The sequence below is a fragment of the Rhinatrema bivittatum genome, chromosome 12 (assembly GCF_901001135.1).
Source record: "Rhinatrema bivittatum chromosome 12, aRhiBiv1.1, whole genome shotgun sequence".
Taxonomy (NCBI): Eukaryota; Metazoa; Chordata; class Amphibia; order Gymnophiona; family Rhinatrematidae; genus Rhinatrema; species Rhinatrema bivittatum.
The window spans coordinates 36,337,930-36,365,785 of NC_042626.1; the positions used below are offsets into that span (position 1 = coordinate 36,337,930).

Sequence of the window (27,856 nt, forward strand, 5' to 3'; positions counted from 1 at the left end):
CGAAATATAGGGCGTGATTTTCAAAGCAACCTATGTGCATAAAACCCTGCTTTATGTCTGGTAAGTGATACTTTGAACATCATTTAAGGGTCAGTGTGAAACCCCATTTTGCATACACTTTTGCCTGCACTAGTGAGAGGCATACTAGGGGCGGATTCGGGACAGAGAAAGAATATATGTGGATACTTTGATTTTCTAAAGTAAGCATATAAATATATATGCAGAAAGTTAAGCCTGCTCAGGAGAGTATGTGTACGCATGTATTAGGACAATCTGCAAATTTTCATAAATTAGCTTTCAAAATTCGATGTACAGTTTCAGGGTACGAAGTAAGTACCCGCAGACTTTAACCTTACACAGGCTGATATAAACTTACCCTCATAGTAATCAGCTATATTACATACAGATTGTACTGTATTATGTCATAAATAACCAAAATGTAAACACCTCCATATAAAGGCTCTGTGAATGCAGTGCAATAGACATAAAACAAGACAAAAAAAATGGGTAATAGTAATAGCAACAATAAATTTATTTAGTTACACACTCTTTACAACTTTCTGTTTGGAGCATAGCACAGCATCCATCTAACATACAATAAAGCACATAATAAACTATGTTACATGATATATAGAATCTATACTATAACAGAACAGCATCAGTCATTCAGTAAGCCCTCCTGTATTGCCTGACTGTGTGTATGTGTGGCCAGCAGCACAAGAGTATATTTAGCATCGGGCACATGAGGTCTGTGCCCCAAATCTCAAGCACAGTGTCTCGAGTATCACTTATAGGAAGGCCTGCCGCGTCAGACCAAGGCTATCAGCGGAAGAGAGAAGATTGCTGGGTGGGCCTGGGCCATGCAACCAAAAAGAGATTAGCATTTTGGGCCAGGATAAGCGGCTGAAAAGATAAGATTAGTGTGTTGGGCCCAGGCTGTGCCACCAAAGGGAGGGCTGCTCCATTGGGCTTGGGCTGCATGGCCAAAAAGAAAAGGCTGCTGATTCCAGTCCACGTGGTGGAAAAGAGGAAGCTGCAAGGTTGGCTGGGCCAAAAAGAGTTGGCTGCCGCTGCTACATGTACCCACATATTCCAGTGTGAGAGCTTGTGTGTGTGTGAGTTTGAGCAATAGCAGTAGCCTGCCTGAGAGCTTGTGTGCGAGTGTGTGTATGAGCAATAATATGTGAGAGAGCTTGTGTAGACGTGTGTGTGAGAGTAATAACATGTGGGAGAGCTTGTGAGTGTGAGCAATAATACTGTATGTGAGAGAACTTGGATGTGTGTGTGTGGACCATAGCATGTGCAAGAGCTTGTGTGTGTGTGCAATAATACTGTATGAGAGAGAGCTTGGGTGTGTGTGTGGACCATAGCATGTGCAAGAGCTTGTGTGTGTGTGAGAGCAAGAACACAAAGGAAGAGCAGGTAAGTTACTGAACAAAAAAAGGGTAGGTAGGTAGGGGTTAGGGGTCGGGGTGGAGAGGGGAAAGGGGAGGAAGCTTAGGTAGGGGCTTAGGGAACTGGAAAAAAGGCCGATTGTGTCGCTGGGTATAATTTGAACATTACCCCCCCCCCCCGCGCGTGCAAGTTGAGGGCCCCTCGCACATGCGGATTTTAAAATCCAGAATATATGTGCACGTGGCCATTGGATTTCATAACATGCATATGCTGGCGCATGCATGTTATAAAATTGGTGCATCCATGTGCGCACGCCAGGAACCGCGCGCAATGAACATGCACCACTCCTTTTAAAATTGACTGCTCGGTGTCTTGGGGTGTTCATGTGCCACTTTTGCCTCTGGTCTTCAAACCACTGTTGTTGGTTCCATTCGCCCCTCTTTTGGAGACTTGGGTTGTTCTTGTCAGTATTGTTACTGCTTTGGCCTTGTCATGGTGCCTTGGGCTATACATGCCACTCTTGGTGCCATTTTTCCCTTCGCTTGATGTCTTGGATTGCTGCTGATGCCTGCCTGCAAGTTTCATTAAACAAGGATAGAAAACCCCAATTTTAGAGGCCAAAATATGTTGCACTGCTTCCCCCTTTGACTTTAATGGAAAATGAATGACCAAATGAACAAAATAATCAAATAAACTATTGGGACCTGAACTGAAATAAATGAATCACTGAGCCAATGAACGATCCAGACTTACCATTTTTTCCAAGCATATCCCTACTTCTGATTAGCAGGGCCTCCAGTTCAGTCAGCATTCGTGTTATTAAAAGCTTCTTTTCAGCATCATATGGATTGCTCCTTTTAAATATTGAGTTAGCTTTTTGATGGCAATCCAATCCTTTGACTCGTACTGTAAGGTTCCTGCACAAAGTTCCGAAGGCTGCAGCAATGTCTGTTCTTGTTACAGTAGCTATGTACAGTAATTTTCCAATTGCCTTTTCATGTTGATCACGGTTTGGTAGTGGATCTTGGTTTCCATTATTCTTTCAGGTAGTCTTGTTTCTATGGGAATCTTGACTTCCTTTGCAGTTTCCATGGCAAAGTGTTCCAGCATTTCAGTGGTCTTTTGTCTCTGAGGATATAGCATACATATTCTTCTCTATTTGATGCCAAGGTAATGCGTAATGTTTCCTAGTTCTTTTACTTCAAAATTCTGATTCAGTTCATAAATATGCCATCACTGTCCCCTTGTTTCCTGAAGCAAATTACTATATCTTCAACACACTGTACATCAGAATGTATGCCCATTTGTTATCTTGATTTTAGTGTACAAGCATGGATCCGCTTTACTTCACATAACTCATTCCTTGGTGAGCATTTCATTTATCTTCTCATACCAAGATCTTACAGCTAGGGGACGGTAAGTTTGATACCAGCACACGGGTGCACATGTATGTGCATATGTCAAAGGACATGACCATTTTATAACATGTGCGTGTATGTGCATGCATGGTATAAAATAGGCTGTACATGCGTACATATGCGCACAAATGCCACATCTACCAAGTAAGTGGGAGGACTTTAGTAGACACGCACACGATGCAATTACCAAATTCCCAGTTCATTCCCAGTTCTCCCAGGTAAAGGATAGAACTTTCTAAACCCTCTAGTTAATTAGCACCCCCTTTTAGCCCTGACCCTTAAAATCCCGCTGACTAGCCTAATTTTATTTTTTTGTTTTAAAACTTACATGCCATCCATAGCATAGGTAAAGTTACACAGTAGGGAATCCCGGCAAGCACTTGTGCGCGTAAGTATCTATGCGCTGGTTTCATTCATAAATCCTGGAATGCCCATGGCCCTGTCCAGACCATGCCCACACCCCTTTTTTGAAAAAAAAATGTGTGCATACTGGGAGATATGCATGTATACGGGTGCCTTTTAAAATCCACGCAGTACGCGCCAGCTAAGTTCTGGGTGTATCTCCCGGCTTTGGCGCAAGCTGGGCTTTTAAAATTCGCCCCTAAGTGTACAGATGTTCTTTTGAAGTTTACATACGAGGTTTTGGTTTTCCAGTTCCTCAAAACCAGGTGCCTGATCCATATAAATGTCTTTCTTGATGTTATCAGACAGAAGAGCAGCCATTATTTCCAATTGCTTCACTTCCATTCTCTTTCTAGCTGCCACATTGAGAAGTGTTCTGATAATGAAGTGTTTCACAACTGAAGCAAAGATTTCATCATGCTTTTCACATTTTGGGGAATATCCTTTGATTACAAATCTTGCATTGTATTGGTGGACATCCCTTTCTGGACTGTATTTGATTTTAAATGTTCATTTACACCAATTTATTTTTCCAGATGGTAGTTTAATGAGTGTCCAGGTCTGGGTCTTGTGAAGTGATATTTTTCTCCTTTTCTGTCCATTTGACTGTGTCCAGTTTAGGTAGATATGAGATGTCTTCTGAGAATAACGGCTCAATGGAATGCAGAATAGTCTGTGAGGTGGTATTCGTTTTTGTTGGTGGGATTAATATCTTGATATTTGAGTATACCTGTTGCCTCACGGGACTCGTAATATGTTAACAAAGCTTGAACAGTAACTTTGGCTTGTTCATTCTTATAGATGAGTTTATATAGGTGTACATCCATAATTCCTTGGGTTAAATTTTCTTTTCCCTTCTTAATGGTGAATTAGTTTCATTGAAATTGCATTGTGAGACCATAATTTGCAAGGCATTTCACTGACAGTAGACTTCCTTCTAAGTTTGAAATATCTAGGACTTCCTTCACAAGGATCTTAGATATGTCCCTTGATGGTGTGTTGCAACTCATGAATCCATAACATGTGCCCTCTGCTGTGTGCCAGAAAAGTTTTGTTTTTTTTAATGCTGTAATCAATATCTGTAAAGAATGTCTCATCACATCTCACGTGGCTTGTTGCTCCTAAGTCAATGTACCATCAATGTGATGTTTTCCCCCTGAATGGCACTGAACGTTTCATCCTATTCTTTGCTTCTGGTCTCATCTGCTCAGCTCTGGCCTTTCGTTTGGACATTTCTAGTGTTTGCTTCCACTGCTCAAATTTCCAGATTGAACTGTTGCCTTTTCAGGTGTCCTGGTTTATTTTAATCGCTTCATTCCTCCATGGCCTTGAGAGCTGTATCTGACTTATCATTCTCTTTACCTTCTTTTTTTGTGATTATATTCAGCCATTAGTTTGCCCTTGACAAATTCTATTGTTAGTTCTGATTCTATTCTGGCCTCTCAAGGGCATTAATGAGGGCACTAAATGACTCTGGGAGACCACATAGTAATACTACTGTTATACGATTGCCTTTTATTTCATCTCTATTCCCAAACAATTGTTCCACAATGTCGAGCATGGCATTCACTTATTCATATATTTACTGTCGTCTTTCAAGTCTCATTTTCTATAGTTTGTGCAACAAATGCACAGTAATTCATTGTTTAGATTTGAATGCTCATGCAATTTCTTTAGTGTACTATAGTTGATTAGCCTCCATTAGCAGGTTTAGAGTTGTTTTTCTTGCCTGTTCTTACAATTTCATTCTGCTGGTGTCTCTGCTTAAAACATCCTACAGATAAACTTTGAATAACAGCATTTCTAATTTGAAACTCCATAGGTGATAGTTCCCATTATTCAAACCTTGCCACTGCAGACTTCAAGGTGAATTTTAAAAGCCTGATGCGCCCCGAAATTAGGGGATGCACGAATATATAGAGTTGGTGCACGCCAAGCAGATTTTAAAAGCCAGCCGGATACACGCATACTTGCCGCTGTGCACACAAATGAAAAGTTCAAAAAAATGGGCAGGATATAGCCTGGGTGGGGCATGAGCGTTGCTAGATTTAAACATGAAATTAGCACATAAATACTTACATGCACTAGCATGTGCCAGGATCCTCTGCCACTTAACTTTACTTCTGCTGTGGATGACATGTAATTCATAAAACAAAAAAGTCCGGGCAGATCAGTGGGGTTTTAAGGGTCAGGTCTAACAAGGGGGAAGGAAGGGTATTAAATGGGGGGAGAGGGGGGGTTTGGCAGTCCTATCCCTTATCTGGGCGAACTGGGAATGAAATGGGAAAACTGGCAATAGTGCTGGTGCATGTGACTTTTAAAATCCCCCCCACTTACACAACAGAAGTGGCATTTGCGCTCACAGGCGCATGCCCACTTCAAATTGTGTGCACATGTGCGTGCGGTCAGGCTACTTTATAGCATGCATGCATATTCACGCGTATGTTATAAAAATGGCCGTGTCCCAGGGTGTGTGCTGATGAATGTGTGCACATGTGCACCTGCGTGCCGCTATGAAAGTTACTGTCCCTATAGCTGAACTGCGTGGCACGAGTCACTACAATTATCTGGGCTGTGGTCTCTTAACCTTGTGCTATTTAGCTTGCCATTTTGTTTATTTTTTTTTTCCAGTATGTTTTGTGCAATCCTGGGTTCCTCTGGGCCCATAAACTGTTAGCAGAGCTTGTAAAATGAGACAAACAGGCAGCATCCATACTAAGTGACAGAACAAAGCATTAAGCATGTTAACCAAAAGGAGAAATTCAATTCAGAAAGAGGAAAACAAACAAAATAAAAAAAAGGGTCCAACCAGCTAACATGCCATAGCAGGTTTAGCGCCATCTGCCAGAGAGAGAGAGAAGCTATTTACACTTCTAGCTAGCATATATTGATGCAAGAAATGCACAAAAATGTAGAAAACATTTTCTTTACTAGAGCGCTAAATATAGCTTCATTATCAACGTAGCAAGCTAATTATATGCAAATCTCTTGGTAGTGAAAAAAGCAGGCAAAGAAACGGTAGTAAAATAATAAGCATGCTAAGAATAGTAGTTAATTTTAACTTTACTACTGTTTTTAACTTCTGTGATTAGAGATTAAAGTTAACTCACACCTATAATCACCGAAGTAAGGAAGAATTGTAGGATAAAAATATAGAGGTCAATTTTGTTCAGCATGGTGAGCAGACAATTTATACAGTAAAATTTAGCCAAATAAATTGTCATGGATATTCAGTGGAGAGCTGCTGATCAGGCACTCTGCTGAATATAGCAGATAAGTCTACCCAGCTAGCTAAGACTATCTGGATTACTTTAAGACCCTTCTCCAGCATGACCTACTTAGCTGGATAAGTTATCCGGCTAACTCTAAATACTGGAATTAGCTGGATATATTATTCAGAGAACTCTGTTCCAGAATGCCACTAACTTATCCAGCTAACTTTTAATCAGCAAAATAGTTAGCCAGATAACAAGGAGGCATTCAGAATGGGAGGAAATTTAAAACCTGAGGTTTGTCTGGCTAAGCCCTGAACTCAGCTGGACAAACCATCTGAATATTGACAACATAAAAACATAAGTTGCGCCATGCTGGGTAAGATCAAAAGTTCATTGAGCTCAGCACCTTGTCTCTGACCATAGTCTGTCTGGGTCATCAGAAAGTACCTTGAAGTTCCCAAAGAGTAGGGATGTGAATCGGACTTCGGACGATATTTTCAAAATCATCAGAAATCGGGGGCTCCCCCAAAACGATAGGAAAACCCCACGATATTGATCGTGGGGGTTCTCTTATCGTTTTGGGGGAGGGCGGGAAAAACGGCACACAAATATAACCCCTAAACCCACCCCAACCCTTTAAAACTAATCCCTTAGCTTCCCCCACCCTCCCGACCCCCCAAAAAACTTTTTACGGGTACCTGGTGGTCCAGTGGGGGTCCCTGGAGTGATCTCCTGCTCCCGGGCCATCGGCTGCCACTAATCAAAATGGCGCCGATGGCCCTTTGCCATTACCATGTGACAGGGTATCCGTGCCATTGGCCAGACCTTGTCATATGGTAGGAGCACTGGATGGCCGGCGCCATCTTGTGCCCCTACCATGTGACAGGGGCTGACCAATGGCACCGGTAGCCCCTGTGACATAGTAAGGGCAAAGGCTATCTGCATCATTTTGAATACTGTCAGCCGATCTGCACCAGCTAGACATCTGCACCTTTGATGCAAGCAACTCATCTGCATCATGCATCTGCGCCATCAGTGCACTCAATATTCCTGCATCATTGGTGCATTTAACTCATCAATGCAGCTGTGCCATTGGTACATCTACACCATCGTTACACTCAATCTAGCAGTGCCATCATTGCATCTACACCATCAGCGCACATGATCCCTCTGCTTCATCAATACGCTTGATGCACTCTATAATCACTCGTGCCAAAGCTTCTGGCCTTTGGCACAGAAGTTGTGGCCTCCCAATCCAAGAATTCCTCTCCACATCTAGAAATGCCAGAGCCTATTTCTTATCACAAGTAATCTGGTTGTGAATTCCTTAATAGAGCCCAGTGCAGATATCTCAAGAAGATTTCATTCTTGAAGTGTGCAAGTGCATCATAGCAGAAGGCTATCCTTGAACTCTACTTGGTGAGGGATCTTGTGATATGTGTTCATGCAGAGCATAGTTAGTGTCATTTGCCTGACAATCTATGTTCAAAGCATCATCACTGAAAGGACCAGAAGCATTACAAGATGACAGGTTTATTTCCAGGGGACTCTCCTTCTTCCTCCAACATCAGCAAGGTAATCATCTTCTTACCGTCTTCAGGGTCATGGTCCCCCAACCTTAAGTTTTAAGGAGAACCTTTTTCTTCCCTGATCAGAGGACCTCTCTTACCAGAATTCTGAATGAAGGTAACTGGAGTCATTCGGAGGAGATATTTTCTTTTTCAAAATACTAGCAGTGATTCCGATGCTACAGTACACTGACCTACTTAGCCCACTGTGGTACGGTAGGCATTGTAGAGATGAAAAAGTCCCTTCTTTCTTCAAAGGTATTGGGGGACAAAGTCCTCAATATCCCTCTGATGAATGTTCGTATGTTGACTCATCAGCCTTATATGATCTGAAGTTTGAGTGACAATAGTAAGTGGACTGTTATCCCCTTCTCTAATTTCTCTTTCAGAGAATAAGCAGCAGTACCCAATCCCAGTTTTCTGACAGGTCTTAGAGCACTGCTGTCTAATATATATATATTTATATATATATATATATATTTTATATACATGATGTAACCCAACTTTGATGGGTGGGGGGGCCCACCAAATTGTATGAATAGAAGGGAGGGCCAAGGCTCATAATGTTTGCTCACCCCTGGCTTAGTGCACTTTATTACATTGAATCCTTAGTTCCATTCATACATTGTTGCTTCTCCACAGAAGTGGACGAAAGACAAACACCTAAATCTACAAGGTAATCAGATCAGACAAATAAGAAATCATGTACATTTTTAACCCTTCAGGAGAGGAGAAACCAGACAGCCACCAACATGCATAACCCATCAAGCTAAAATGTACCATTTATCATTTGAGTTTTAGAAGCCACTTGAACTTAAGTGCGTTATCAAAAAAGTGGTTGCTCTATAGATGTACCATATTTCCATGTGGATTCTTGAAAACTTAGCGTTAATTGGCTTTGCAGATCTTTTATACATTCTGCAAGTTACAGTAAAAGAAACAGCAGACAGCATTCATTTTTGGACTGACCATATATACTTGAAAAGGTTTCTTGTACAGTAGCAGAGATGGTTTCAAACTGCCCAGTAATTTACAGTACTTAAAAGCTATTTATGGCATGTTGAGTAATTTTCCATTTTGATTACCCATGCAGAGCTAGCAAGTTTAGAGCTGAATTTCCACATAACTGATTGGAATGCTGGCTATGTTAAAATGCTTTGGTACAGGTGAATAAGGCCATGATTGCAGCTGTAGGAAAATCCTTTTCAAAGAACTATATGGCTGCAGGAGGTGAAAGTCATTTTTAATCACAAAAGTTATTTTCCTTCATAATTTGGTGAATAAAGCATTCCACAAACTGTTAGTCCTCTATTTGGCCCCAGTGGGTGAGAGTCCACGCTTCACAAATGAATCCCTGATAGAAATCAACAGAAGACCACCTGGACCTTGCCCTGAAAGAATATATCCCTTAATTCCTGTGGCCATATAGTGTTACATGATAGACAAAAAGAACCATATAAAAGCCTTCCAAGTGTGTTGGAAGGGTACTGTGTTCAGTTCTGAAGGCCATTATCTCAGAAAGGATAGAAAGAGGTTAGAGGTGATCCAGAGAAAGAAAATCCAAATAGTGAGAGGTCTACACCAAAAGCTATATGAGACTTGAGGACCTAATTATGGATATCCTAGAGGACAGGAGAGACAGGGAGAATACGACAGACATTTAAATACCTGAAATGTATTAATAATGGACAAGAAGCAAACCTTTTTCAATGGAAAGGAAGCTGTAATTATAAAGCTCCAAGGCGTTAGAGTAAGGAACAATCTCAAAAAATAGTTTATTCACAAAAAGGGTGGTAGATGTCTAGAATTCCCTTCTGGAGGAGGTGATGGAGACAAAAATAGTAACGGAATTCAAAAGGCACGGGATAGATATAGAGTATCGCTAATGGCAGCATTTACGACTTCTCATGAATAAAAAAGATTTTTAAAAATCTTTAAAAACCTCACTTTTTCACAATTGCCTTTCCCTCAACTTCAGCTTAATTTCTATTCCAACAATGCAGCAATGATTTATGAGAATGAGTCCCCAGTTTCTAGAACTCTTGCCCTACAAGCTAGGAAGAGATATCTTATCTGTATTATCATGCGATCCTTGTTCTACGTCTTATTCGTAGTTTGTTTTAATTGATTGTGTACATACATACTTGCTTTTATGCATTTATTGTTGTAACCTGCCCCGAACTTTGGAGGATGCGGGCTAAAAATAATTTTAAATAAATAAATAAAATAAATAATAAAAAGAGAATGGTAATGAAGGAGTAGGTAATGATATGCATGGAGTGGTGATTCAACCCCCAAACAGCAGTAAAATGGCTGCATTTTGCTTCCATGAAGGCATGGGAGTAACCTACACAGAGCAGCAAGTACAACCCTAAATAGAAAGCATGGGAGTAAATTGCATGGAGCAGCAGTTACATCTTTAACCTCAGGCATGGAGGTAACCTGCACAGAGTGGCATTTATAACCCCATAAAGAAGGCAAAGGGGTAATCTTCAAGGAGTTAAAATCCTAAATACCCTACTGGGCAGACTGGATGGGCCATTTTTGGTCTTTGCTGCCAGGCTACTTTTAAAAGCTGCTATCCTAAAAATGAGGCAGCACTAGCATCCAGTGGTTAGGGAGAGCCAAGGGCAGAGCCCTGACTGCCTTAAATGCACTACCATTGCTTTCTCCCTTAACTTCTTCTCTCTGGCGCTGAAGTAATAAGATGTGAGAAGCAAATGTGCTCTGAACTTCACGTGCTAAAAAAAATCAACTATGCTAATGCACTGGAAGTTGAAACGAGCATGCTAACCTTAAAATGTATGCAAAAAGACATGATTAGTATGCATAAAACATGAATTACGCGTGCAAAGCAGGACACGCGCAGAAAACATGATTTGTGCCCAAAGCATGTTTTATGCACATAAATCCCTGCGCACAGGTCACCTATATCACAAACTTCAGGTTCAGCCCTATAGGCTTACATTAGCCCTAGAAACTTTACTCCACCTTCGACCATTTCCAGCATTAAGAAAACCTGAGTTAAGCTTTGCACCTTACTGCATTAGGAAGTAATAATTAATGCCTTAATTAACATGGGATTTGCAAGGAGAAGGGCTAATTTGTGTTCAGTTTTAGTCATGTTTGTGCACACATTTGTTGTGCACTAAACTCCTTGTTAAATCAGGAGTAAAGGCCAGAAATTGTGGATCTTTCTTGATTTTGTTGTACACATTTTTGTGTGTACAACTTCACTCCTGATTTAACAAGGAGTTTAGTACACAACAAATGTGTACTCTGCCGCTAACATGTGCGAACAGCTGAGTGCACCTTACTATATAGGCCTATCTGGTTCTCTGATTTCTTTCTCCAGGAAAAAAGCATTAGAGCTGTCTAGAATAGTTCTGTAGAAATACGTTATAATTTTACTGAGTACAATATTGATTGCTTCTGATGCCTTCGGCAAATGGTACAATACAATTTTACTATAGAAAATTCAGTCATCATACTAGTATTGTAAATTTGCTATGATAAGGAAAATCAAAATAAGCAATGCAGGTGGGCCGGCCTAGTGGCAAGTGCTGTGCACTGAATAAAAACAGACCGATCCAATCATTATAAAAAAGGGAAAAGCTTTGGTTGTAAAAAATAAAATTACTCACAATAATTTATGAGTAACTAGACAATGGAGAAAACCTCCAAGAAATGGGAGAGTATAATCAATGGTCCCATAAACAATACCAAAATCTGTTACACTGGCTGCCCATCCAATATAGAATACTTTTCAAGGCTCTCACCATCATCCACAAATCAGTCTACCAGCAATCCACTCTCCAACTCACCTTCCCACTTGAATTACATACTTCCGCAAGACCGATCAGAACTGCCTACAAAGGTTCGCTCAAGGCCCCCCCCAACAAATCATCGGTCCACAACACTATTCACAAGCGAGCTCTTTCAACAGCAGGTCCACTACATTGGAATTCACTTCCACAAGACTTACGCCAAGAACAATGCCATTCAACTTTCAGAAAGAAATTGAAAACCTGGCTTTTCGCAGAAGCCTACCGCTGAAGGATCTCCTCAACCATCACTGACTCTCACTCCCCCACCCCTCCCCTATCCCTTCCCCCCACCCAACCTCACCCTTTCCTTCTCCTTCTGGACATACCAGGCTAATAACTGCCTAGGACAAACCTATGTTTTGTATCTTACAGTTTTTGTTGATTTATATATTTATCTCTCTCTAATTGTTTCTTAGTTTAAACTCTGCACTGTCTTCCATTGCCCAGGTTTTATGCTCCCTGTTTAATGTAACTTTACTTTCTACCTTGATGTTAATTGGTTTCCCCTCAGTTACATTGTAAACCGGTACGATAAGACCTAGTCTTGAGCATCGGTATAGGAAAAGAAATTAAATAAATAAATAAATAAATAAATAATTAAAACTTTGCACTTTAAGGACAAAAACAAGCTTCTAAACGATGAATATTTTCCTGAGTTAAGTCATCCGATAAAAATGTTGAAAACAATGGTGAATAAATTGAAGCTGAGTCACATGCCCACAACTTAATTGGATCCAAAATGTGAGATGCTTACTCCCAAAATGGCCCGTGTTTTGTCAGAACTACATCAGGAAAGTTTGCTGAGAGTGCACATAAACACAGAGAACCTTAGTCTTGAATGCCAGATTAGATTTCTCATTTCTCAGGCTGGGGATGCTGCAGAGGAAGCATTCACAGCACCCAACGAAATGGATGTATCAGTCATTGCTCAAGGGTAACACCTAATGGCTAGATTTAGGGTGATAGAGTTTGTGGCCTTGATTCAAGGACCATTGTGATGATGCCTGGGCTAAAATTGGAGGGAACATGAAAACAAGGGAAAAATACCCAGGGAGTTGTGAATGAAGGCTCTCGGTGTCATAGCTCAACAGAGGTTGGCTCTGATTGAGCTGGAAGCCCAAAGGAACAGGGAAAAACTGCTGGACAAGAAACTCCAAACAAAACAATACAGTTATCATAGCAAATTACAATCTGATTAACATCTCTTATGAAAAAATAAAAGTTCTTGGGGGAACTCAAGATGGCTGCCACTGAATAGATGTTTCCTACAGGAGCTCCCCAGACTTACTTCTATAAGGCTTTTGTTCGTGCTCCTTTTTCCTTCTCAATATGGGGAAGTGGAAGGGGCAGTGAGAGGAAAGGCTCCTGGATCCCTGGGATGCCAATCCTACAGACATCGTTCTGGAAGCATGCACATACCTTGCCTAATATAATGATTTTGGAATCCGGCTTGGCAGGAGGGGCGATTAGCCTGCTGTGGCCTCCTGGTAGCTTTGCTCCGGCTGAGGAGGAGTTGCTGAAGCTAAGTCTTCGGGCACCTCAGCTGCATCATCGAGAGGCACCTTCTGTTTGACTCTGTGAGAGGATCTAGCTAGGAAATGGGGCAGAGTGTCTTTCGGGCCCCAGGGCTGAATGCAGGAGCTAGCACCATGGGTGTTGTGCCAGACAATGGAGGAGATCAAGTACAGTCTTCAGGAAGGATTACTGCCTGTTGTGTGGAGATTTCAGAAGCCACTGACAGTTTAAAGGTTAGAGCTCCCATGGAAAATACTTTACTAGTTACTTTGGACATACTTTGGTCTGTGATGGCAGCTTCAGAAAAATCAGTTTCTTCTTTAGCTGTTCTTAATTTGAATATATATTCTAAGTTTCAATTACAGGAAGAAAAGGTGATAGCATGTGAAAATAAATTGACTCTGTTGGATACCTCAGTTGTACAAGTTAAGGAAGTTCAAGCGAATATAATTAAAGATCAAGTGTTTTTGCATCAAAGAGCAGAAAACTTGGAAACCTCTGTCAGATCCTTAAAACTCTGTATATTAAGTTTTCCTATGAGGAAGTTTCATTCTCCACCTAAACTTTTTAAAGTTTATGTGAAGGAGGTTTTGCAGGCTCCTGAGACACGTTCTCCTCCCATTAGCAAGATATTCTGTCTTCACCCTCCAAAGAAGATTGGGGTGGGGCTAATACAGATGGAGGCCCAACAGAGATATCTGCGAGTAGTCACAATATATCAGGGTTTTAGGACAAATCGGAAGAGGAGTTATCCAGCAGAGTTCCTTTGCTTGTGACACTTGTCTTTCCTCAAGATCGTAGCAATATTCTTCATCTTATTGTTTATTTTTTATAATCATCATGTACCATTTAAATGCCAGAAATTGTGGATCTTTTTCGATCTTGTTAGATCTACACAGGAGCGGAGAAAGAAGTTTTTAGCCATGCGACCTGAGGCTTTGTCTATAGGAACTTCATGTATAATTCATTATCCTTGCAAATGCATTGTGATACTTGATGGGTTAAAATATGTATGTTCTGAACCTTCTTATTTAAGAGCCTTTATCGATTCCAAGTGGGATGTTTGAAGCTAGATTGTATCCAGGTAGCAAGCGTCGATTTTTCATTTTGGGCAAAGATTTCTATTGCAGCTGTGCAGTGTTTCATTATTATTTTTATTTTGAGAGTTATTAGGCCATTGGCCCCTGGGCCTATTTCAATGTTCGCCTATGGTGGATTGCATATCTTTGTATGTTTTTTTTCTTTTCTTTTTTTGTATATTTCTTTGTTACTGCCTGGATCACATACCCAGCTTTTCTTTTTTCAAATATATTTTATATTTGAATTTGTTAAATCGTAACATTAATAAAGTTTAATAAAAAGAAACGGTCTTCATGTCAGGTTAAGGGGGTTTTCATAAACAGTATAATCTTATGGCAGGAATTATTTATTAAGGAAAGCGCACAGATCACAGAAGTCCATATTTAGTAACCAGCAAGTGGACACATTTTCCAGCTAAAGTTAGCCAGATAACTTGTCAGTCTCTGCTCTGACAGCAGTGCTATTATCGTACACTTTCAGCGCTGCTGTTAGAGCAACACTGAAAGCATCTGGGAGTGGATAAGATTCTCCCGCACTGGAATTTCAGGGAGTAGGAATAGAGGTTGTGGGGGGGGGGGGGGGGGGGGGTGGAGAAGGTGGGATGGGGCAGGAGTGAGCTTGGGACTTTAAAAAATATCATGGAAGGAAGGGGGCTGACCTTAGAATGCTACAGTCGTCATGAAAATGTGGTGGGTTGGTGAGGAGTCGAGGGGAGTCGGGTGCTAGTTTGCACTTATTGCAAACTGTTTTGAGGGGTGGTCGGACTGTGGCCTCTGGCCTGAAGGTCCACAAACTTGTTTTTTTTAATTTTGCAGTCACTTAACTGGCTATATGTTGAATATATCCAGTTAAGGCTAAAATTATCTGAGTACACATTCTCAGATAATTTTAGACCTCCTTTTACCACTAGACTTACTTGGGCTGAGCTTAGCCAGATAACCCTGATGTTCAGTGCAAACTGGCTATGATTAAGCATCGCTCTTGGAACGCCTCATTTTTATCCAAATAAGTTTTGACCAGGTAATGACTCAGCCGGCGTACAATTATCTGAACTGGACAGTGAGAGGAAATACTTAAATCACAACATTGTTTGACTACATTTTGAACTCAGCTGGACAAATCCTTTTGCATGTGGACCTCACAGTGTCTGCAAAAATACTATATTTTCTCATGGGAGAGGCTGCCACTATGAAGCTGAACTAAAAACTGGTTTCTCGCTTGGCATTCACCATCAAGTCATGGTAGAAGGTTTCTTAAAAATGCTTAAGTATACTTTGTTAAAAGTGAATTACAAAACAGATGTAGTAAAGCAGAAAAAAAATTGCTTGCAGCATTCAATAACTGCACAGAAAAATGAAAGATGGGGAGAAGGAGAGGGAGAGACATGCCTTGCCATGCAGGGAGAAACGTGTGTGTGTGTGTGGGGAAGGGACACCTCCAAAATAAGCAACAGATTTTTAGCGATGACCATATGATTTGCACTGGAATATTCCAGGGTAATATTCATGCTAACACCCAGAGGGATGCAGGTAAACCTCAAACCTTGCAAAATACTGATTGGGTTATGAATAATTCAATTAAACAGTGATTCATTTAATCCCTTGCTCCTCAACGAACCTTGTAACTGTAATCTTAGCATGAACAATACAAATTATGGAAACCTGAGGGCTAGAGTGTTTGGATGAGGGTTTGAAATGAACTGCGACTTTTTTTTTTTGTCCAGGAGCTGTTCTTCAGCACCACCCGGGTATGGAGTAATTGCTGCGGATGGGAAGACAAGCTGTGCGGTCTTTTTATGCCTTCACATTTCTCTGTTTCACATTTTCAGTCATTTAAGCATATAAAATTAATTTTATGAATGTAATTGGCTCTTCTAAAATTGACCTGGGCTTGGTGCGCATAAAATTATGCGTGCAGCTCAGTTTTGCGTGGCTTGTCCTGTGCACTGATGAGAGGAGCCCTAGGACCTTTTTAGGTAAGTGAATGTGTGCGAGTTCTCTGCCTATTACCCGAGTATTTTCAAAACTGAACTCACAGGCGTTAGTTCGCTTTGAAACGTCTCGATCTGTGGGTAAAAAGATAATTCTGAAACAGCCCACACAGGCTAAAGACTGAGGGTACCTTTTACCCATAGACTTTAGCATAAATCTGCTTTCAAAATCTGCAGGTGTGTGTGGAACCAGGACTAACATATCTGCACAAATCTGCGCATGCATTTTTTGGATGAATACTTAAAAAAAAAATTGAACGTATGCGCATAAGTCGTGTCCTCACCCCAACTACACTCCAGGAAAACCTCTTTATGGTGCGTAAAAGTATGCACAAAATTGTTTTGTGTATAGTTTAATGTGCACACCTCTCCCCGCCCCAGATAATTTCTGAAAGACCGTCGACCTGCATAAAGGTTTACTGGGTTTATGCGTGTAAAATCTTTTTGAAAATTACCCCACAAGGTCCACATTCAGAAGCTTTACCTAATTAATTCTGTCCATATGTTCAGTGGTGCTTATTTGGGTATAAGTGTCGTTGAATATGCTCAGAACAAGTTACCCAGAAAAGATAATCTAAGTAACCTTACTGCTCCCTTTCCCTCTTATCCCCCAAGATAAATAAATGTAGCAGAGATCAGTGCTGGTTCTTCCCTCCCAACACCCCCTCCTCCCAGATAAAATTGTAGTAAGCATGCAGGACCCCACACCCTCACACCCACCAGAGCAGACAGTCCCCATCCTCAGCCCTCACCTTAAAGTGGGGGGCCATATCCTCACCTTTCCACTCCTCTGGAGCTCCTAAAAGTACCCACTTCCTCCCAGTCTACTAAATTCTAAATATTGGTTTCGCTGACAGGTACCGGCCCTTTGTATTAATTTATTTACTCTGTTCCTGGGTGAACCACTCCCCATTAAGAACTCTCTGACAAGGAAGGGACCAATCCCTATTCAGAACTCAATTCTGAATGGGGATTGGTCGATTCGCCTCGGAAAGCAGAGAACAAATGACTATATTAAGTACCTGTTCCTGTCAGTAATGCCTGCTCAGGGATGGAAACTTTTAAAAGGCGCGCAGGTGCACACGTTCGTTGGCCCGCACCCAGAGACACATCTATTTTATAAAATACGTGCATATACATGCGCATGTTATAAAATAGCCTGGATGCACGTACATGTGCGCTCAATTTTAAATGGGCGTGCGCCTGTGCACCCAAATCCTGTATCTACCGCGTAAGTGGGGGAATTTTACAAGGGACGCGAGCTGTCGCCATTTGCCGTTTTCCCAGTTCTTTCCAGTTTGCTCAGTTAAGGGATAGGCCTTCCAAACCCCCTAGTTTGATAGATTCCCTTCCCCCTTGTTAGGCTCAACCCTTAAAACTCTGTTGACTTGCCTAAACGTTTTTTTGTTTTAAAACCTACACATCATCCACAGCAGAAGTAAAGTTATGCAGCAGGGGTCGCTGGCGCGCACCTATGCACGTAAGTGTTTATGCGCTCGTCCAGACCACGCCCATGCCCTGCCCCTTTTTGCTAACGTTTCGCTTGCGTGAGCAGTGGGAGATACGCGCTTACACGGGCAGCTTCTAAAATCCGCTCGCCACGCACCGGCCCGACTTGTGCATGTACCTCCTGGTTTTGGTGCACACTGGACTTTTAAAATTCACCTATTGGCTTTCAGCGGGGCAGGAGGAGGTAAGACCCTCTCCCTCCTCGCGTTCCATGGCCACTTTCTGTGATTTCGTGGCAAACGGGAATTGGCCCACACTTTTATAGGTGGGGAAGGGGGGGGTCAGGGCTTGGGGCTCAGCTGCTACTTATCTTTATTGGACAGGAGGGCTGGAGATCCCACTCCTCCACTACAATTTAAACTTATGGGAGAGAGGGGGAATCCAGTCAATTTCATTACATTTTTTAATCTTAGGGCAGGAGGACAAGGGGGGGGGGGGGGGGGGCCCAGCACTGCTCCCCGCAGATTTTCTTTTTATCCTGGAGGGTGGAAGAGAGGAAGATTAGGACCTGCCATGGTTAGAATAACTTTAGGCCAGCTATTTGGATGACCTGAGTTATCCAGATACCTTTCATCCAGATAGCACTGAATATCGGCATTGACCAGAGAAAGTTTGGCCATGCACCAGGAATGCCTCCAGTACCGTCTCTTTTTACAGGGCTAAATTTCGAGTGGGTAATGATATGCCCAGATTAAATATAGTCAAGGAGCAAGGGGGTAATAGTCAAATCTGGTGTTCTGTCCAGCTGACTCCAAAGGTTCGTCAGATAAACCCTTTGAAAATTGACCTCTCGGTTCATGGTATTTAGAAACTCTTCAAACTTAGCCTGCCTGCCTGCCAGTCATGGGAGCAGGAAAGATTAAGATTTAAGATTTCCTCTACCCTGCTGAAACTCCCAGTGGTTACCGTGGATTCTGTTTGGGCCGTCCTGGTGAGGTTGACTGCTTTGGTGTATTTTTGCTTCTTGGACAAAACTTCCCTTTTCAAAATGTGAAATTACTGACACAGAGCCAGGAGGCCTGCTTTAAAGAAGACTGAAAGTACTGGTAGAGGAAGCTATGGAAGTTCAGGCTGTGAATGCCAGCTTGATACAAGATAAAGCCCTGATACTTTGTGATCGGAAACAAATGGAGAACTTTAATAGGCATCTACATATCTGTTTCCTTAATTTCCTAAACTAGTGGGTAGGTCACTGCTAGACTCCTTTAAGAAATATCTGATGGAGGTAGTGATAATTATTGCTAAGGCTCTCTGTCCAGTGAATACAATTTACTTTTTGCCTGGAGGGAAAAAAGGAAGAGAAAACCAAGGATGAGTAATCTGGAGAGACTCAATTAACAACAGATAGCCTTGATTTGATCTCCTTCCTGGAAAGATCAATGCAAGATTTATTTATATTGTTATATTCTGCATTGTGGCACGTCAAAGCAGACTACATTCAGGTACTTTGCTAGCCCCACAGAGCTTATAGTCTAATTTTCTACCTGAGGCAAAGCAGCTTGCTAAAGTCATAAGGAGCAGCAGTGGGATTTGAACCCTGATTTGCATGGATCATAATCTGCTGCTCTAACCACTAGGCTACTCCTGAAAGAGGGATGCTGCTAATGTCTTAGAGCAGGCCTTGAATATGACGAGGTGTCTATGTTTTTTGCAACTCTCAGGCATTATGTATGGGGCCAAAGAATCCAGATTTTTCCAGATCTTGCTAAAAAAAAAAAAAATGCAAAAAAGGAGAAATCTTTTGCTTGAAATGCACAAAGAGACCCTCTGAGGGCTTCTTTTCTTTTGCGATTCCCTTGCAAATCTAAATGTTCACTTAAATATGCTTGGGTAAGTGGGGTGAACTACATTTTCTGAATGCTAAGAAAATTGACAGGATTAATTCAGCTGTGGATGGGGATTGAAAGGAACAGCGGTCTTTATGTATGCTCCAGGCCATTCTTTTTCATTACCTTCGATAAGATTGTTTTCCTATTTCTTATATTTTTTCCTCTGGTTTTCCTGTTGTGCACCCCCATCCCCTCCTTTTCGAGGTGTAATGGAATTCACTATATCATGTACTTATGTTTGCCTTTATTAGTTTTATATTTTTCTTGCTATGTATTCTGGATTGATTGGTGATTTTCTTTTCTCAGAAAGGTTACTTGTGAAGATATTTGAAATTTAATACAAATAAAATAAAAACCTCACTCAATGATTCAGAAGGGTATGCAATATGTTTTAACACAGACAGAAAGAAAGAGAACATTCAAAGCTATAGGGCCTGATTTTAAAAAGCATTTTCATGCTTAAAATTGGGTTTTACACGTGTAAATACACATTACCTGTTTAAGTGGGCTTTTGAAAATTGCTACACTATATGCCATTGAATTGTCCATAGGATTTACACGTGTAAGTGCACTTTATGTGTGCAAATGGCTTTTGAAATTTGCTGGGATGGCATATTACATTTACACATGTAACGCCTTTAAAAATGACCTCCTTACTTGAGCTGACCTGGTGACTCTGCGGCATTGCTATGCATTGCCATACAGTCAGATTTTCTGTTCCTGGCTTGGCTGGGGATGCTGCGAAGTCCGCATTCACAGTCCCTGGGGGAGGGAGGGAGTCATGGTCATCGCTGAAGGGCAACACCTAGTGGCTTCATTCCAAGTCCATGATTGCAGGGTTTCAGAGGGGGCCCTGGTGCATGGCTCCAGGCTGAGAACTGTCACTGCAGTGACCAACTTAGGAAGATGAGGAAGCAAGTTTATTATGAAACAGGGGGAAAATCCCCAGCTAGTTGCAAATGAAGGCTTTTGGTGCCAAGGACAAGAACTCGTGTGGAAGTCCCCTGTGATGCCCATAGACAACGGCCTTAATTAATATCCACTGGCAAAGAGGAAGAGCTCTTCCTTAAGACTGCTCAATGGAACAGAAAGAACAAATTTAAAATGAAGTCTTGTATCCTAAAGGCATAGATTCTGAGTACATCCCATGCAGAGAAAGAATGTGTACTAGATTTCTGAGCTCACATGAAACTTCAAATATATTCCCTGAGAGAATGCTATGCTGTTTTGAAACTGCATTTATTATGTATTTATTACAAGGATTTGTTACTCGCTCTCCTACCAGCCTCATTTACACGTGGGAAAGAGGATAAAGGTCAATGTACTGTCAAGTAGTTTACAGAAGTTGATGGAATAATGATAGATTTTCGCTCTGCTCACTGCTAGTTGTCTCTTATCTGGTGCACTCTAAACCTGAAGTTGAAAGGTTCTTATAATATAGAGAATGTCAGATAATGAACTGGTCCCCTCTATTTGCATCCTGAATAACGCCCTCAAAGAACGAGTACAGTCTTCTATGCAAAGGAGACAGGGAACATTCAGGTAAGGGTGGGAAGCAAGAGGTGGGATTAGAGGATATACAACACCGACCGATACCGACCTTGGAACAAGGGTGAGGCTTGTGGGCTCACTTATTTCTACACCAGGTGAAGAAAAGGTGAAGGAGAAAAATGGGATTATATATATATATATCTATATATATATATATAGATATATATATATATATCTAAGAGAGAGAGATTTACACATTCCACTCAATATAAACAGGAAATGCAGCACCCCCAACAAAGATTAGAAGGGAAAAGAATGCTAATATAAGAAAGGAGCTGGCATGGCACGGACAGACAGCAATATCATCTCGGAATTTTCTTTAGTGCTGGGTGGGGGACCTCTCTGCAAGAATGCACCTCCTACTGCAATATATATATTTGAGACTCGGTAGGTGAGTATTCACGCTATTTTAATTTGTAGTTTGCTCAAACGTTTGAGATGTAGAAGAGCCACATTTTGGGTACCACAGAATGACGACCGGACATTTGCCTAATAAAGTCAATACTATATACACCAGGAAGCGGGGCAAAATACTCTTAAAGATTAAAAAAGGGTGAGAAATAAAGGGCAGAAACACAGGCTTGCCCACATAAAAATGCTGTTTGAAAACTGAACTGAATAGCTGTGCACGCACTTATTGCCACGCCAAAAGGGGGGCGATGCCTGGGGCATGGTAGGCATGGGCCCAGGAAAGCATGGGCAGGGATAGCATTTTGTAATCCCCTGCCCCATGTACTTTCAGATGCATGTGCTTTGCATCTGCATCAAAGCAGGGGTAGTTTGCACCAGTCCAGATTTTCAAAGGAAAGCTCCGTGGGGAATTTCCTTTTGAAAACGAGCTCCCAGTGGGGTCTGAAAATTACCTTCCAGAGGTGGAGAAGAAGGGAGACCTCACAACAAAATAATATATATATATTTTTTTTTTTTACCCACTTAAAAACATTTGAATATTGCCCATCGGAATGTCATCTTACCTCAGAAAATGAATGTGACTATGTTCCCTCTACCTTCTTGTGGGTTGTGTATGCAAAAAGTTCTCATGTGCAAGGTAGGGAACAAATCTGCGCATGTGCGCTTTCAAACCCCATTCTATTTTTCTTTTCCGTGCTTTCCTGTGCGCCCACATTGGTTGACTACCCTCCAGGTCCAGTACTGTTCTCGCTATAACACACATCGCCCTTCTCAACCTGAAATAATTTACTTCCCTTCTTTTCCAAGGAGCTCTACACGCTGCAAATGGAACATTCTGATATTACTTCTCCAAGGTGCCCGTTCTTGGCTGCCCTACTTACCATACAGAATGATACTGGCATTAGTTTGGCCCAACATGTTGATGGCCACACAGGTGTAGTTGCCATAGTCCTGCTCAGAGACATTGAAAAAGGTCAGCCTGGAGAAAGTATCCTTCGTTTCCATGCTCAACCCCTTGTTTCCATCCATCAGCCTGTGGTGAAAGAAGAGAGTTGCAAGTGAGTATCCTTCTGGCTTCAGAGAGAACCTGCTAGGTGCTGGCATCTACTGTTGATGAAGGGCAGGACTTTATCCCAGAGCAGCAGAAGCTTCCGCAGATCAGGGTGAAGGCGTACTAGCAAAGCTGGGTGTGAGGAAGCCTCAGTCTTGAAACAACAGGGGAGGCATGGGTCTGAGGTGCAGCGCAATTCTGGAACGATAACGGGTAATGCCAGTCAAGACTGAAGTGCACTGTCAGAGGTATATGGGGTTCCAGTACTGGAGCAGGAGGTGGCAAATAATGAACTTTAACCTCAAAAGTAATCAATTAAAAAAGCAAAGAGGCCAAAATACAACAGAGCATCAGCTAGGTTACTGATGCAGTACTATGGGATGCTGCAGTTACAGTTGTAGGTACTCCAATTGATTTTTGTGGGGGACCAAGACTTACTAACGTGGAGCGCTGCAGCTCATTAATCTCTGCACTGGCAGAATGAGGTACTGGGGATGAGCACAGAACCTACCTGCCCAGTCCGCAGTTCAAAGCCATGTTTAGGCTTTTCATCATGCCCCTGCCCACCTCAGAAACTCAGACTCCTCTCATTATGTATATGTTAGGGCTGGTCAGAAGACTCAGTGGTAGCGCTGTGTGTGGCCACACAGGAGAAAAGTTAGATTTCTGAGCTAGAGTTAGGGTTGATGTGGAAGCAGTGCTGACAGCTTCCAAAGGAGGAAGGAGTCCCAAGCACCACTCAACAGCAACATCTACTAGCCAGATGCCGCATGCCCATTAATCGGGTTCATAAGAAAGCTGCAGTCTGTGGTTCCTGGCTGAAGCTTTCATAGTACTGGTGGGCTAGATGGAATGAAGGAGGGTGTTAAAATGAGGACCCCCTCTCCCCAACTAGTTGCAAATGGTAGAATCCAGTTTCAACTGAGTGGTAAACCCAAAAAAGCAGGCAGAAACTGCCAAAAATAAATAAATAAATAAATAAATAAAAAATATATATATCTCATACAACCCTAAAATGAGAAGTTTGTTTACCTTTTGTCTTCCTTGTACCAATAAAAATCTGCAGAAGGAACCGCTGAGGCATCGCACTGCAGAATTCCCTTCTGTCCTAATGTGGCCCCTGTGCTCTTAGCATCTGAAATGTAGGGTGGATCTGCAGAAATAAAGCAACTTCATTAGGGATGGCCTGGTGTCTCAGTAACAAGGGCTGGCCAGGGATGGGGATATTACATTCACAGACTCCATCATTATTCAACGGTGCCACCTACTGGCTGGAAATAGATTGATTTTGTACCAGGTCCTGCAAGAAGCCATGGTCTATGGCTCTTAGCCATGGATCTTCGAGATAGGTGGTCTGGGGGGGGGGGAGGGGGGAGAGAGGGCAAGACAAGGTTTGTAAAAATAGGGAGAGCACCCCAGGTAGTTGTGAATGAAGGCTCATGGCTCTATTGTGCCCCAAAGGCCCATTCCAACTGAGCTGGCAGCCCAAAGGAGCAGGAAGAGCCAAACATTCAATTAAAAAAACAACTCCCCAGCATCGTTAAAAAAACCCCTATTTTCTTTCCATAAAAATATGTCATACTAGGGATGTGAATCGTTTTCCATATCGTCTTAACGATAGAAATCGTGTGGCAGGGCAAGAAAATCATCTTAGGCACGATTTTTTAGTTAAAAAATCGTTAAAAATCGTTTTTTCCGATTAGTGCGCACTAACTCGAGTTAGTGCGCACTAACGGGAGTTAGTGCGCACTAACTGGGAGTTAGTGCGCACTAACTGAAAATGATACAATTTGACACTTTTCAGGTCAGTTAAGGTCAGTTTAGGAATGAATATGTATTCCTATTGGCTGCCCTCTTATTTATTCATGTTACCAAGTTTCCTACTGACAGTATATGGGGGATGGGAAATGGAAACAGTTGGTAGCTTGACAAAACAAGTAATGTGATCAGTCAATGTGACTAGAACTTGTGCCCTAACCCTGATACCAGGGGTATTGTGATCTTCCTGCACACAGTGCCCTATCCCTATTAATACCAGGAGTGTTCTGATCTTCCTGCACACAGTGCCCTATCCCTAATACCAGGGGTGTTGTGATCTTCCTGCACACATCCCGGTATCAGGGATAGGGCACTGCATGCAGGAAGATCACAACACTCCTGGTATTAATAGGGATAGGGCACTGCATGCAGGAAGATCACAACACTCCTGGTATTAATAGGGATAGGGCACTGCATGCAGGAAGATCACAACACCCCTGGTATCAGGGATAGGGCACTGTGTGCAGGAAGATCACAATACCCCGGAGGAGTGAGGGTCAGGCAGCTCCCCCCTGTCTGTGAAGCCAGCCTCTCACTAGTAATGCAGGGAGGGAGCTGTCTCAGACTTCACCATCCTCCCCCCCCCCTCACCCACACACCATTCACTAGCTGGGACATGGGGGAAGTCAGGAGTGAGGGTCAGGCAGCTCCCCCCTGTCTGTGAAGCCAGCCTCTCACTAGTAATGCAGGGAGGGAGCTGTCTCAGACTTCACCATCCTCCCCCCCCCCCCGCCTCACCCACACACCATTCACTAGCTGGGACATGGGGGAAGTCAGGAGTGAGGGTCAGGCAGCTCCCCCCTGTCTGTGAAGCCAGCCTCTCACTAGTAATGCAGGGAGGGAGCTGTCTCAGACTTCACCATCCTCCCCCCCCCCCCCCTCACCCACACACCATTCACTAGCTGGGACATGGGGGAAGTCAGGAGTGAGGGTCAGGCAGCTCCCCCCTGTCTGTGAAGCCAGCCTCTCACTAGTAATGCAGGGAGGGAGCTGTCTCAGACTGGTATCAGGGTTAGGGCACTGTGTGCAGGAAGATCACAACACTCCTGGTATTAATAGGGATAGGGCACTGTAAGAGATGACTGTAGTAGATTGAATAAAGATCTGATGCTTCTGCTCTCCTCACACCAAACAAAAACAACACACAAGCAGAGAAGCCCTTCTTACAAAGCTGAGCTAGTGAGTTAAGTAGGAGGAAAAGTAAACATACTTGTGCCAGTGTGGCTACTTGAAAAATACACTTACCAACAATCAATTACATATATTTGAACTGTGTACAGTTCCAGCCAGGACCACCTTTCTAAAATGCACAGTGATTGGCAAATTCAACATGCACTAGCATTTCAGGTGCCTGCTAACAAAAATAATAAACAAACAAGTTCTAGTCACGTGAGTGCTGATCATTACATTACTTTTTTTGTCAAGCTTCCAACTGTTTCCATTTCACATCCCCCCAACCATTACCTCAGTATTAGCCTTGGTAACATCAATAGATAAGAGCACAGCCAGCCAATAGGAATACATACATACATATTCATTCCTAAGTGACCTTTACTGACCTGGGAAGTGTGAACACTTTGTTTCATTTTCTGTTGGTGTTCGTTAGTTTCCAGTTCCATTTCCCATCCCCCCAACCATCACCTCAGTGGTAACCTTGGTAACATCAATAGATAAGAGGGCAGCCAGCCAATAGGAACACATATTCATTCCTAACTGACCTTCAGTGACCTGGAAAGTGTTTATTTGTATCATTTTCAGTTAGTGCGCACTAAATCGAGTTAGTGCGCACTAACGGGGAGTTAGTGCGCACTAACACGATTTAACGATTTTTAACGATAAATCGTTAGAATTTCTTTTGTATCGTGTTCTATAACGATTTAAGACGATATAAACATTATCGGACGATAATTTTAATCGTTGAAAAACGATTCACATCCCTATGTCATACCACATCAACAATAAAAAGATCCATTACAGTCTAGACGACAACTAACACGGGGGCTCCATCTGCCTAGTCGTGGATAGCCTGATATAAAAGTGACAGTCTCAACAAGTAACAGAGCAGAGAGACTTGCGCAGCATGTGATGACGACATACCGGCAATACCTCATCTCTGGGCAGTAACATACCTCCTGAGGCTGGCAGGCACTTTCCAAATAAGAAGTGGCATACTGCTTACCATATTCTGCAGCAAAAGCCAGCGCATAATGCTCTGCACCAGCAGGCCACCAGAGCTTACAGCAGTGTGCTGAAAGCCCATAATCGCTGGTCCAATGGTACTCACTGCTATGGGCATGCTCCCAAACTGGAGCACTTTTCGGATCTCTCCAGAATTTCCTATTGCATTTAAAGGGATCCTGAACAGAAAATGTGGATTTCTAAAGAGCTAATGGACTCTGTACCCCTAAGGCGCATCCCTTATGCCTACTCTCCCCAGATGTGCTTAGAATAGCAGGAATGCAGACAATAGTCAGAGAAATAAAAAGAGAGCCAGAAAAAGAAAAGAAGCTAAAAAGAAAGACGTATAATCTCAAGGCACGTATAGGTACATTTATGTATGTATTTAGCTAGAGAATCATTCAGATGTCAGCAAACTAGAAACAGAAAGACTGAGGAAGATATGGAAAATGATACACGGCTCATTGTATGTCACTTATGGCTGTCCATTTATTTTCAGTGTCTGCCGAGGCATACAAGAATGTGCTTCTGTCTGCCCCAGCCCTCAGAGAAAGAACAGCCAGTGAGGGGCACTTACAATTCACAGTAACTTTACTTTCTGGACATCTGGTGCTGCCACATCATTGGCAGCGCTGCACTCATACTGTCCAGACTGCTCGCGGGTGATGCCTTCAATCTCCAGATACTCTTCTTCACTCGCAAACCCTTCAGCTGCACAGAATCAGAAAAGAAAGGTGCCAGGATATTAGTTAAGTGTTCAAAAGGGAGTGCATCCACACACCATAATCAGGATTTCTTGAAGGTTGTGCTACCTTTCATTAATCCCTGCCGTTCCCCAACCAGTCTTTCATGACCCCCACCACCAGTTGGGTTTTCAGGATATCCACCATGAATATGCATGAAGTAACTGTATACATACTGGGTCTCCAACATATCTTATGCATTCACTGTGCATTTCCTGAAAACCTGACTGTGGAGTCAGCAAAACTAATTTAACCGTTTTGATGGCAAAACTGAATGACGATATACAAAACACGTTAAATAAAATAAATAATTGGGAAAAACATAAGAATTATCCATAAGTGATGATGACAGAAGA

The 27,856-nt window shown here is 42.3% G+C and overlaps 1 protein-coding gene across 2 annotated transcripts in view; it reads right to left on the reverse strand.

The window, feature by feature from the left end:
• Positions 1–27,464, reverse strand: part of LOC115074553 (protein CEPU-1-like) — a 42,354-nt gene extending 14,890 nt beyond the window's left edge. For both annotated transcript variants that reach the window (XR_003852271.1, XM_029574118.1), the window contains exons 1-3: positions 27,335–27,464; positions 23,794–23,914; positions 22,592–22,743 (exon numbers count right to left, since the gene is read on the reverse strand). Coding sequence is in view for 1 of the 2 variants with exons in the window: in XM_029574118.1 (XP_029429978.1) it covers positions 22,592–22,739 (148 nt within the window). In the remaining variant the exon portion in view is untranslated. The remainder of the gene's footprint in view (positions 1–22,591; positions 22,744–23,793; positions 23,915–27,334) is intronic.
• Positions 27,465–27,856: the final 392 nt, after the last annotated feature.